The 12,625-nt window shown below is 38.2% G+C and overlaps 7 protein-coding genes across 7 annotated transcripts; 5 read left to right on the forward strand and 2 right to left on the reverse strand.

The window, feature by feature from the left end:
- Positions 1-541: 541 nt before the first annotated feature.
- FDP41_013601 (uncharacterized protein) lies at positions 542-1,144 on the forward strand (the record flags this gene model as incomplete). The annotated part of the gene is made up of 1 exon (XM_044704250.1): positions 542-1,144. The coding sequence occupies one exon, from the start codon at positions 542-544 to the stop codon at positions 1,142-1,144; it is 603 nt and encodes a 200-aa protein (XP_044565100.1).
- Positions 1,145-1,219: 75 nt separating this feature from the next.
- On the reverse strand, positions 1,220-3,490 carry FDP41_013602 (uncharacterized protein; the record flags this gene model as incomplete). The annotated part of the gene is made up of 2 exons (XM_044704251.1): positions 1,220-3,027; positions 3,115-3,490. The coding sequence occupies 2 exons, from the start codon at positions 3,488-3,490 to the stop codon at positions 1,220-1,222; spliced, it is 2,184 nt and encodes a 727-aa protein (XP_044565101.1).
- Positions 3,491-3,553: 63 nt separating this feature from the next.
- FDP41_013603 (uncharacterized protein) lies at positions 3,554-4,450 on the reverse strand (the record flags this gene model as incomplete). The annotated part of the gene is made up of 1 exon (XM_044704252.1): positions 3,554-4,450. One exon carries the CDS (start codon positions 4,448-4,450, stop codon positions 3,554-3,556), a length of 897 nt encoding a protein of 298 aa, XP_044565102.1.
- Positions 4,451-4,945: 495 nt separating this feature from the next.
- Positions 4,946-8,171, forward strand: FDP41_013604 (uncharacterized protein; the record flags this gene model as incomplete). Its single annotated transcript, XM_044704253.1, has 3 exons — positions 4,946-5,322; positions 5,404-5,889; positions 6,104-8,171. The coding sequence occupies 3 exons, from the start codon at positions 4,946-4,948 to the stop codon at positions 8,169-8,171; spliced, it is 2,931 nt and encodes a 976-aa protein (XP_044565103.1).
- Positions 8,172-8,675: 504 nt separating this feature from the next.
- Positions 8,676-10,037, forward strand: FDP41_013605 (uncharacterized protein; the record flags this gene model as incomplete). Its single annotated transcript, XM_044704254.1, has 1 exon — positions 8,676-10,037. One exon carries the CDS (start codon positions 8,676-8,678, stop codon positions 10,035-10,037), a length of 1,362 nt encoding a protein of 453 aa, XP_044565104.1.
- Positions 10,038-10,152: 115 nt separating this feature from the next.
- FDP41_013606 (uncharacterized protein) lies at positions 10,153-10,896 on the forward strand (the record flags this gene model as incomplete). The annotated part of the gene is made up of 1 exon (XM_044704255.1): positions 10,153-10,896. One exon carries the CDS (start codon positions 10,153-10,155, stop codon positions 10,894-10,896), a length of 744 nt encoding a protein of 247 aa, XP_044565105.1.
- A 277-nt stretch (positions 10,897-11,173) lies between these two features.
- On the forward strand, positions 11,174-12,618 carry FDP41_013607 (uncharacterized protein; the record flags this gene model as incomplete). Its single annotated transcript, XM_044704256.1, has 5 exons — positions 11,174-11,342; positions 11,407-11,600; positions 11,674-11,823; positions 11,930-12,064; positions 12,112-12,618. 5 exons carry the CDS (start codon positions 11,174-11,176, stop codon positions 12,616-12,618), a joined length of 1,155 nt encoding a protein of 384 aa, XP_044565106.1.
- Positions 12,619-12,625: the final 7 nt, after the last annotated feature.

The following is a 12,625-nucleotide window of genomic DNA, read 5'->3' on the forward strand; positions in this document are numbered from 1 at the left end:
GTCTGTTATCTTGAAAACGCGAATGGAATTGTTATCCAAAAGAGCTCTTTTCGTATCAGAAAGGTAACCGCTCCTATCTCTGTGGAAACCATCCAAAAAATGTCAACCTGGTTATCTCCAATTTCTTTGGACTCGCTGACATCTTTGCAACAATCCAACAACACCACACCTATCCCTTCAATATATAACTCAACCCTATGGTCGGATCAGGTCAAGTACAGCTTATCCATTGGAATCACCAGTGGTCCATTCTTCTTCATCTTTTGGACTCTTTTCATTGTTTCCCTTGTCATTTATATAGTGAAAAGAAAGGAAATGAAGAGAAACCAGCACATCTTGTTCATTATGACCATTATCTTGGCTGCAGATGTGTCACCGAATCTGACATGTCGAATGGTTTCTGAGTGGGGCATGTTCTCCTCAGTGGCGATCAACAAGACGTTTATCTTGTATTACACGATCATGGGAGCTATTCAAAGAGTAATTATTAATTATTGGGTGTGGCATCAGCTCTTGACGCCAAGAGTTTGCTGGCAAACATATGGACGAAAATTTGAGACATTTTCTCGAGCAAAGACAATCGACCATGAACCCAGAATTGAAAGAAGGTATTCAACATTTGCATTCAACGATTCTTTCACGCATGAAACACTCTATATGTCAAGTATCAAAACAAAGACTTTCTGAATGTGGCCAAAATCAACAAGTTTTAACAACCTATGAACTACCAGATCATTCTATTCTCAATGTTGGAATTGAGAAATTTGAGTGTTGTGAAATGCTCTATGATCCTTCATCATTTCCGTCCTTACGCCATAGAGACCTTCTGTCAATTTCAGAGCTCGCCTACGATTACATCATGAAAAACTCTGAGACATACCGAAAAGATCTCTACAATGACATGATCCTTTCAGGAGGTTCCTTCATGTTTGAAGGAGGCACAGAAAGAATGGAATATGATATGAAACAATTTGCTCTTTCAGGATATCGAGTAAAAGTTGTGAAAAAATCAGACACTATTCCACGAGTTTATTCATCATGGATGGGGGCCTCTATGTTGGCACAATGGTCAGAGGATCACGAGGACAAGTGGATTTCGAAAATGGAATACGAAGAGAAGGGATTCAATTTCCACAAATACTAAGATGAAACACTTCGACATTTTTGTTGAGGAAATTTGTGTCTAAACTGTTGACAACTTGAACAAAAATTCTCTTCATCAATAATTCTTCTTTGAATATTTGAATGCTCGATGAATGTTTTCAAAAAGTTGTTGCATGAAATCATTATAAAATGCATCCATAATGGTTGTTTTGATGGTCACTACATGTAACATGTTTTCCTCCTCTGTTGGTTGGATTGATGCCACTAATTCTCGAGATTGCTTAGATGTCATGAGTGGAGATGGATTTTCCAATAAAAAACTTGTGTGAACATGAATAAGATTCTTCTGATGAATCGGTGAACCCATAGGTGTTGAAAATGCAACATGGATTGCCTCATTTCCAATTCCTGCTTCAATTTTTATAGTCTTCTCCAAGATAAGCGGAACAGGTTTTCCAATATTTCGAATCATTTGATCAAGTAACGATTGTTTAAGAATTTTCAATTTTTCCTTCTCATTGGAAAGCAAGGATTCATGTTTGGGCTTTGGACCTAGTCTTTCAAAGTAAACTTGTGTTTCAAACATGCAGAGTGCACTGTCCATACTGAAACGAGAAAAGAATTGGCATACAGGTGTGTTTCCAAGAGATTGTCTCGCAGAAATTTGATATAGTAAAGGAAGAGTAAGAGAGAATTCATGTTCCATGCTTTCAAATTCTAAGAAAGTATTATCTTCATGTATGACCGATTGTTCTTTTAGAGAGGATGACATGGAATCATGAAAAGTGATCATTTTGATTTGTTCCATTACGGATTGTCTAAAGGAAGACAATGATAGAGAATGATGAGATCGAGAGAATATCTTGTACCAACTAGATCCTCTTTTAAAGTGACATTCGATCACATTATAAATTTCTTGTGAATCCTCTGGAGTGGGTATTAACTTGGAAAGATGGACTGGAAAAGAGTCCATTTCGGAAACATAAGCAAAAAGTATTCCTTCAGAGCACTCACTGTCCTTCCACTTGATTCTATCCTTAATTTCAATCACAGTGTTACTTTTTTCTTTTAAAGTTTGCCTTGTTTTTTGAATGTAATCTTCGAAAGACAATTTCATTTCACTGTTGTATTGTTGTTGTTGATTTTGGGATTCAACTTGAATGAAAGCAATCTCCTTTCCAATCTTTTCCTTAGTAAGAGATGAGACGAGGTACATCAATACATTTTCATCTTTCAAATGTAGAGGAACTATTTTTTCTTCTTCTCTTTGTGACATATTTTTCTTATGACTCTTCTTGGTTTGTGCAAAATTATGTCCCAATCCAGAAATATTCCAACCTTGCCAACTTTCATCCAATAATTTAAGTGAAATTTCCTTGTCGTTTCTGTACAGAGTAAATGCGCCAGTTTGTTGAGATTTCACAATTTTCACACTTCTCACAATATGAGATATTTGTTCTTCAAATTCTAAATCAAAATTTTCCACATCAAGGTCTTGTAACATGTGTTGGAAAATGAAAAATTTGTTTGTATCTTCACACTTCAACACAATCCAATAAAGTAATACTTTGACTCTTTCAGATTTTTCAATGATTTTTGGATTGGATGGTCTTTGAAAAACAGCAGGATTCATTTCCAACTCTAATTTACATTCATAAGCCTTTCTTGAGTTGACTTTCACAGGTCTTTGAAAGAAAATCTTGTACGAACAATTACTTTGTTCCAACTTTTTGATAGAATTTAGAATATATTCTCGAGGTCCAAAGGACGATGGGTCAATGAATTGTGATTGTTTCTCTTCTTCATTTAATGGATTGGTTCTTGTCAGTATTTGAGATGGCCTTTCTATCACAGGTTTCTCGTTTTTAGTCACATTTACTGAATTAATCACACTTTGAATATCCTCAATATTAAACATGGTCGCTACAATCATAATATTGTTATTGAAAATATAACAACAATGAACCCAAACATATTCCATTTTGAATTGAACTGAAATATTATACCTACTGATCATGGAGTTCGGAATGGTCGACTCTGATGAAGAGTGATTTGAGTCAGTTATTGAATTTCCTGCTCTGAGTTGTACCGATGCCAAAGAATCACCATACGGCAAAACCTCTACATGAGAATATTTCCAAGCAGGATATTTGAATATTAACCCTAATTTTGAATTGTAGTAATCAGACCATCCGTGTCTCTTGTAGAAGATTAAATCATCATCAATATTGTAATAATAATCAAATTGATCTGAAAAGTTTCGGGTTGAGTTTAGATTCTCATTTAAATGATTTGAGTTTTCGTCTTTTGTCGTTGTATTTGACGAAGATGCAGAGGAATGAACGTATGAATTCGAACTAAAAAGTGACCACAAAGCGTTTAACATTTTTTTTCTTTTTATTGAGACTAATTTGTATTCAACCAGATCGTTAAATCTGCCATTCGCTTATTAAAGTTTTGTTTTTTTTAAAACAATCGAAATGAGTTCATGTGTTCGACGACTGTCATGTGATGGGTTTTGAGCCCACTTTTGGATATCTTCGCATACTTTTCTCATCACACAAACTGAATCACAAAATTCGTCAAGAAAGATTGAAAATGAATCAAAATCTAGTGTTGAAATGAATAATTGAAAATCTTTTTGGCCAACAATCAATGCCGAATGATATTCTTTGGACCAAACAGGTCGTATAAAGTGTTTTTCAATGCATGATTTCAATGACCTATTTGGTCCTTTTGCACAAACAGCATGCCAAAGCCATAACGCACAAGTAGGCTGGAAATTTGGATTACCTTTCTCAATTTCTTGAATACACAAATGAATGATGACTTTTTCAATATCTTCCAGTTGATACTTGTCTAGGCAAGTCAGTAACTCCAAAATATGATCAAGAGACATTTCTTCAACACATGGAACATATTTTCCATACAGGATGGCAACCATTGCTGTAAAGGCATCCACATTTTCTTCATTCTCCTCAATCACCATTTCATTGGTTTGTTGTTCCAATAAATTGCTCTCGAGCAAGGCTTTAAAAACTTCGGATTGATAAATAACAAATTTATGAACGAATATTTCATTGAGTCTTCGATTTCCGTAGGGATCCAAGAGTTGATCATTCATAATGCCATCATCATTCGGATCAATTCTTGTTGATCTTTTCAAAATAAATTTAAAATCACTCAAACATGGATTATTAAACAAGTTTGAAAAATGTTGTGTGAGGGGAGTCTTATAACTCTTGTCAAGAATGATCTCATTCTCATCTTGAACATGAACGGTCGTGCTTTTTTTCCGTTGTCTTGCGGCCAGAACAATCTCATCCAAAAGATGTTGTCGGGACATTTTTTAATGTTTGTTGGACTAGTTCTGAGTTCCTAGTCCAAATAGTATTGGTAAAGTTGGAAACAATTCTGTTTTTATAAATTATTTAACCTTAATGTTTCATGAAACAACCACAACAATGTCATTCAATTCTTTCCACTACAGTAACCAACTATGGGCAGTAATGTTTCATTCGAAGAAATGACCTTTGTTGACTTTTTTTGTTCGAACTTGTCAAACTCACTGATCAAATATAACCGGGTGAATATGAGAGTGATGTCTCAAGTGGTCGGCGTAGATCCACAACACTGTTACAACAAGTACGTTTTTCGTTAAAAACGTGTTATGATGTTGTGAGAGTCTATTTAAAAAACTGTTGATTGTGTTATTCCAATTTTGAAATCTCTGTCAATAATCAACAATCAGGCGAGCACTTTACGTTCTCATCCTAAGGGAGAATTGGTCATTCCTTCTTCATGTTTGCAACGGAATCAACTTTCAAAATCATTATAAAAAATGTTGATAAACTCAACAGCGACAACAACAAGTGACAGCAATCATCTTGCTGTGACGAATCCTCTCACCATCGACCACAACCGTTCATCCTTGATGTCGTTTACTACTCAAGACCCGTCGATAACGACGACCTCGATGGAGAATCCAGCAACCTGTCTCCCTGAATCACAACATCTGTCCACTGCCAACGATAAAACAAGCAGTTCCACAACTGCTTTGACGCATGACGTGCCAATGAATGATGTTGCGGCCATTCAAAGCAAAAACCATTCCATGATGAACAACACCTCTCTAATCAGTGGTACCAACACTTCTAGTGGTTCTATTTTAGACATTCTGAGCAACCAATCACCACAACACACCAAAGCATCACGAATGTAAGTATACAAACTAGTATTTAATAGAGATTGAGCTAATGATGATCCTATTCCTTTTTTCTGTCATGTCCGTGAGTGTAGTCATGCAAGAAAGTCTTTGGATCCAAGTGTACTTGCCAACGCAACCATCCATAACCACACTCATGGAATTTCATTGTCTTCCGAAGTCTATTATCATTCACAACAACCACAACAACAACAACAACAGGATTCATCATCGACAGCCTTCTCCCCTCGGTTCTCTCGTCAGTTTTCGCAACCTCTTCCATTCTTTCACACAACGAATATGATGATGAATCAAAATAGCAATTCTCATAACAATAATATTGCGAGCACTCTACAAACAAGTGCTGCTAGCAGTGGGATGGTGAATCAGCAACAACAACAACTTCAAGAGGCTTCAACCTCTCTTTCGGATGATGAGGAAGGAACTGAAGGAGTTTCTTCTCAGAACCACCATTCATCCAACAACAACAACAACAACAATTCGAACAATGGTTCGGCCCGAAGAGTGAACTATGCTTGTACGGAATGTAGAAAAGCTCACAAAGCCTGTAGTGGAGAACGGTATGTGTTGTTTTCATGAAATGAATCATTTGAATAATCAAACCCATTCACAATGACGTTATGATTCAAAATTGTTGTTTCTTCAAACAATTTGACACATTTTCGAAATGATGAATTACTATCTTGATGATCATTTCGAAAATGTGCGACGACGTGTATGATGACTATTGTTGTTGCTGTTGATGATGCTGCTCCTTAATGACACGTCAAATAGACCTTGTGACAGATGTAAAAAGCTAGGAATGGAGGATAAATGCAAGAGCTCTGTGCGTAAGAAGAGAATATTAACCAAGAGGTATTGGGTTCATTTCATGTCCAATGGAAGTAGCACTGCATCGTCATCAGCAGACATGATGGATGACAATAGTGTGCAGTCACCTGCCACCACGAACAACACGTCAAATGGCCAACTATCATTCCCAAATCTAAATCTAAATGTTGTGAACAATGGAAGTACTACTCAAAGATCATCTTCAATGAATTACAAACGACATTCAAGCGCCACACTTCCTTCCTATAATTCCATTCGAAGACTAAATGCTGGTTTGAGTGGTGGCAGCTCCACAAGTTTAACCAGTGGTGGTTCAGAACATCCATGGACCATGACCCATCATGATCATAGTAATGCCATTGGTGCGGCCATGACCATGGACTCCTCTGACAACAATAGCAACAATAACAATCGCTCTCCTCAACAAGGTCTATTCTATCATCCCTATAAGAGTCCTCGTATGACGAATCCTTCAGAGCAACAAATACAACCTCAACAACAACAAACTTCCTCACCGAGAGGAGGTGGTGCTCACAGTGCAACCATGATGAATGTGCTAAATCTCACCACGGCGGCCTCTCCTCAACCATCACAATCGTCACTGAACAATCAACCTCTATCACAACCGCAACAACTATCGATGGCAGCTCTTCCTTCAACAACAACGGCCTTCAACAGCAATACTGGCGCCACGACTACGAGCTCTTCCTATCCATCTTTTCCTGGACTCGAAGCATACAAATTAGATCAACCATCTCCAAATTCAGCCAACAACACGAATTTGGTATCCCCATTTCAAACACAACAAGCACAGGAACAACAACATCTGTACCCGAGTCCTTCGTCAGCCACATCTTCATCCTCTGCCAGCTTGTCATTGGGTCATCATGGAAAATCCGATCCAAATTTGTTGCCTCCTCCTTCATCCTTACTTTGTAGCGTAACCACATCGACCTCACCAAACATTTCACAAGCCACACCACCACAAACTACACAGGCAACTCCATTAGGAATGACAGATAGTGATCATAATCACCATTCGAACAGTACACTTCACATTCCACCAATCATGTTGGTGGGAGATGAGTCTAATGGTGCTCAACATGCTCATCACCTCTCTCCTCAACTCCAGCAACAACATTCACAACTCTCTCCTTATTCACAGCAACAACAACAATGGTCGTCACCTGCCTATACTACAACTCCCTCATCGAATACAAGCAGCACCACAGCAACACCTCAAGGATTCATGTTTTATGGAAATGGCTCTGCCAACGATTTGGCCAATTCACCTCGTGCAAGCTCGGATTATTTGTATTCTCCAAGGAGTGATTATTCGAGTAGTGATTTCTCATCCCTTACGAACAGCCCTAGATTCGGTGCAGGCGGAACCGATTCAAATTCTTCAACACCTAGAGGTTTGATTGGTTCTATGAGTGGAATGAATATCAATGAGAATATTATGGATGTTTCACAACAGCAGAATCCTTTCTCAGTCACCAATTCTCAGCTTAACAACTTGTCCACACCAGTTCAATACAACAACCTCAATGGAACTCAAAGGTATAGAGGTCAACGCAAGTCTGCCCAATTCCATCATCAACAATTACTCTATGATTCTGCTTTGAATGTTTCTGGAACGAGAAAGAGTATTGCTGGATATTTAAATCATGCTGGAAATAGATATAGCTTGGGATCATTTGCATACTCACAATTTCATGGTTCTGCCTATTCGAATCCATCTATGAACAATAATTATGGAAATCCTCAAATTAATGTTTCAAGTGACTTACCAACCCCTGGAAATAACAACAATGGAACACCCTTCAACCACATACCATCGAATAAGAGACACTCCCAACACTTTTCGAATAATCCATACAATAGGTATAGTTTAGGTCCAAATCATGAATTATATGGCTTGACAATGAATTCAGCAAACAATACTAGCAATAACCTTGGTGGAAACGCAAACAGCAACAGTAATTTTCTTCATCCAACAACAAAATAACATCCATCTGAGAAATGAATCACATTATTCACATGAATGTAAAATACAATCTATAGTCATAATAATATATTTAACACTTTGTACAAAACCGCTTTTCTTTATTTGAAACGACGTTGAGTGGTTGAGTATGGATCGATGAATTGGACAAATTCTCTCTTTTCAGATTGTCCTTCTAACATGGAAGAGATGTTTGAAATCATCAAATCATCCTTAACCATTGTACAGTTTAAAGAACTATTCGGAAACACATCTTCATCGACACCTCATGACGGGAAACCGATTTCGATAATGTAGGCCAACCAGTTACAACTGTATGAAATTACGATGAATGGCGCCAAGTTGTAAATTTTCGCCCGCCACTGAATTGTAATACAACCAACGTTTATTTGCTGAGGTAGAAGCGGTACCTGGCCGATACAACCTCAAAAAAAACTACAACAACACTACTTGCATTGTCCTTGTAGTCTAGAGACTCCTAATACAACCACTCACATACAATCAGAAATGAGAGAAATTGTACATATTCAAGCAGGTCAATGCGGTAACCAAATTGGTGCCAAGTTCTGGGAAGTTATCTCTGACGAGCACGGCGTTGACCCAACTGGTGCATACAATGGTGATTCCGACTTGCAATTGGAAAGAATCAATGTCTACTACAATGAAGCCACCGGTGGAAGATATGTCCCTCGTGCCATTTTGATGGACTTGGAACCAGGTACCATGGACTCTGTTAGAGCAGGTCCATACGGACAAATCTTTAGACCAGATAACTTTGTCTTTGGTCAAACAGGAGCAGGTAACAACTGGGCTAAGGGTCACTACACTGAAGGAGCTGAATTGATTGATTCAGTTTTGGATGTGGTGAGAAAGGAAGCTGAAAGTTGCGATTGTTTGCAAGGATTCCAAATTGCCCACTCTTTGGGAGGTGGTACTGGTTCAGGAATGGGTACTTTGTTGATTTCCAAGATTAGAGAAGAATATCCAGACAGAATGATGATGACTTTCTCTGTTTTCCCATCGCCAAAGGTCTCTGATACCGTCGTTGAACCATACAATGCTACTCTCTCTGTTCACCAACTTGTAGAAAATGCTGATGAAGTCATGTGTATTGACAATGAGGCTTTGTACGATATTTGCTTTAGAACTTTGAAGCTTACTACACCAACATTTGGTGATTTGAACCACTTGGTCTCAATTGTCATGTCAGGTGTTACTTGCTGCTTGCGTTTCCCTGGTCAATTGAACTCTGACTTGAGAAAGTTAGCAGTTAACTTGATTCCTTTCCCACGTCTTCACTTCTTCCTTATTGGTTTCGCTCCATTGACATCTAGAGGTTCACAACAATACAGAGCTTTGACTGTTCCAGAATTGACTCAACAAATGTTCGACGCTAAGAATATGATGGCTGCTTCTGATCCAAGACATGGTAGATATTTGACTGCTTCTGCCATGTTCAGAGGTAGAATGAGTACTAAGGAAGTTGACGAACAAATGCTCAACGTCCAAAACAAGAACAGCTCATACTTTGTTGAATGGATTCCAAACAACATCAAATCATCTGTTTGCGATATTCCACCAAGAGGTTTGAAGATGGCCGCTACTTTCATTGGTAACTCCACTGCCATTCAAGAAATGTTCAAGAGAGTCTCTGAGCAATTCACTGCCATGTTCAGAAGAAAGGCTTTCTTGCACTGGTACACTGGTGAGGGTATGGATGAAATGGAATTCACTGAAGCTGAATCCAACATGAACGACTTGGTCTCTGAATACCAACAATACCAAGACGCTACAGCTGAAGAAGATGGAGAATTCGATGAAAATGCTGAAGGTGAAGCAAATGCTGAAGAACAACCAGCTGATTATTAAATAAATTTCGTCTGTCATTGTAATCTGATAAACCAATCACTTTGAAGCTCATCTCCGCAAGTTCCGTGAAATGTTGCGCAAATAAACTCCTCAATTTTTCCTCCGTGCAAAAAAAATGTATTTAAAATCCTTGTTGCTGGCAGTGGTAGGCTTTTTGGTTTCACTATCATTCGTGAGTGGGCAAAAGTACACCTGCTGTATGCCACACCGTCACACAGTCTATGCTTCCGTCCGGTCCATGTCTCTCTCTAATTGCAAAGACAATCAATGCAATTTCAATGGTCAACGTGTGATTCACGAGAAGCACATGCCTGACTTCTTTCACAGAAGATATCGATTAGATTTAAAGATTGAGATGAACGACAAGGTTGTGAGCGATTGGAAAACAACCATGGGATTTATGGAGCCCTATCCCAGCAATTTTGGAATTGAATACATCTTCAATGCTACTTCATGTACTTGCCATCAACTGACCAAACAATCACCTTACCTAATGGTTTCCTGTGTCGATGCAGACTACACCCTCGAGTCAGTGATTGATGTTGGCATTGAAACCATGGAATATGTCAAAGGTCAACGTTATGTGAGAACCCTACAATTAAATGGAACTCATACCCAACGAGATGTCATGGTCGTTCAACAAGTAAATAAGCCACAACCACCCTTTCCCCACAAGTACGATCCATATCCAGCCGATTATGATTGTGCTATTCTCTATTCAGAAACAAAAATAGAAACAAGAGATCACTTGGGCAATCTGAAAGAGTTGCAAACCATCTCAAGCCATTTCTGGAATTTTAAACCTTTCAATACGGATGCCGACTATGTGGTACCTTCGTATTGTCCCAAATGCAATTAATTGACTCCAAATTTCGTATTGTTTACATTAAAAACTCTTCTTTTCTTCAATGAACCATTTTCAATAATGAACCATGTTTTAGGCAAGTTCCGAGTTTTAGCAAACGGTTCAAATCGATTGAAACCCTTCACAACAACAACTTCTTGGTGGTGAACCCTACACAACAACAACTTCCCTTAGAAGGTGAGTAGCAAGTTCTCTCTCGTGGAAACAAAATCAACCAAAAAAACTGTTCAGATCCCGATCACCAAAATATTTCCTTGTTGAAACATTAAGAATGCCAACACCAAGCACTGAAATTATGTATGATAAGAGCGGAGTCGATATTACTGAATATTACGATTCGCCACAAGAATTGGATGCAAAAATTGAACAATTAGCTAATTTGATCCATTCATCCAAACATATTGTGTTTTATACAGGTGCTGGAATTAGTACCTCCGCAGGTAAGTTTTAAATGTTAGATCATGTGCGGACCTTAACGTTCATGAATGCAATGGAATTATTAAGGCATCAGTGATTTTAGAGGTCCGAAAGGAGTTTGGACATTGAAAGAAAAAGGGCTAAAGACGGAAAGAACTCCTTCATATCTTTCTGTTCCAACACCCACACACATGGCAATTTCGTACTTGTACAATCAGGGAAAGATTCAATATGTGACCTCTCAAAACACCGATGGACTTCATGTGAAGAGTGGAATTAAGGTAAGTGAATTTCTAAAAGCAGCAATAATTTATGTTTATGATATGTTTGCCATCATGATTGGTATGATATCAGAGAGGTGATATGAGCGAACTTCATGGTAACACAAACGTTGAACTTTGTAAAACATGTCATACCGAATATTTGAGACCATTTAGATGTCGAAATGCACACGACGTGCATGATCACAGAACAGGAAGAAAATGTGAAAAGTGTGGAAGTGAGGTAGGTTTCCATGACCAAATCAACAAGGAGTGTCAAATAATTTCCGATTAATGAAAATTCTCAAACAATCCTTGTGCCACATTACGTACTATCAAACGCACACAAGTTGGAAGATTCCATTATTAATTTTGGTGAAAATCTTCCTGTGGATCAACTCGATAGAGCAGATCTAAATGCAAGAAAGGCTGACTTGGCAATTGTTATGGGCACAAGTCTAAGAGTGAGTCCTGCCTGCGATTTGGTAAGTTTTTTCGTGAACCATTTCCTTTTTTCTCACTCAATATTTAGCCTCAATTGTGTAAGAAGAAGAATGGAAAGCTGATCATTGTCAATTTACAAAAAACTCCAAAAGACAAGTATGCAGACAATAGAATTTTCGCCAAAACAGATACAGTGATAAACAAGCTCATGGACAAGTTAGGTTATACTATACCACCCTATATTTTGAACTGTGAATATACCTTACAAGCAGTTGAAATTGGAACTGGAAAATCCAGAAAAGTAAGTGTGGTGTTGTCCTCTCCTCAGGCAGGCGCCAACTTGCTCTCTTCTACCTTGTGGAGTGTCATACTTGAGAACGCAAAGATCTTGGAGTATAAGGATGCTTCTCAAATTGTAGAGTTACCCACTGGATCTCGCAAAGTAGCTGTATTGTTAAAGTTTAGATTACCCCTAAAAGAAGGAGTGGAGGCTGAAACTGTTATTGAGATGAATATTCCACCTCGGCAAGCAAACCTTTCAAAAACATTCCACATCTCTGTGAACACCAATACCAATGACGTTACCTGTAAATAATTTGAAT

Source organism: Naegleria fowleri, assembly GCF_008403515.1.
Source record: "Naegleria fowleri strain ATCC 30894 chromosome Unknown tig19, whole genome shotgun sequence".
Classification (NCBI taxonomy): Eukaryota; Heterolobosea; class Eutetramitea; order Acrasida; family Naegleriidae; genus Naegleria; species Naegleria fowleri.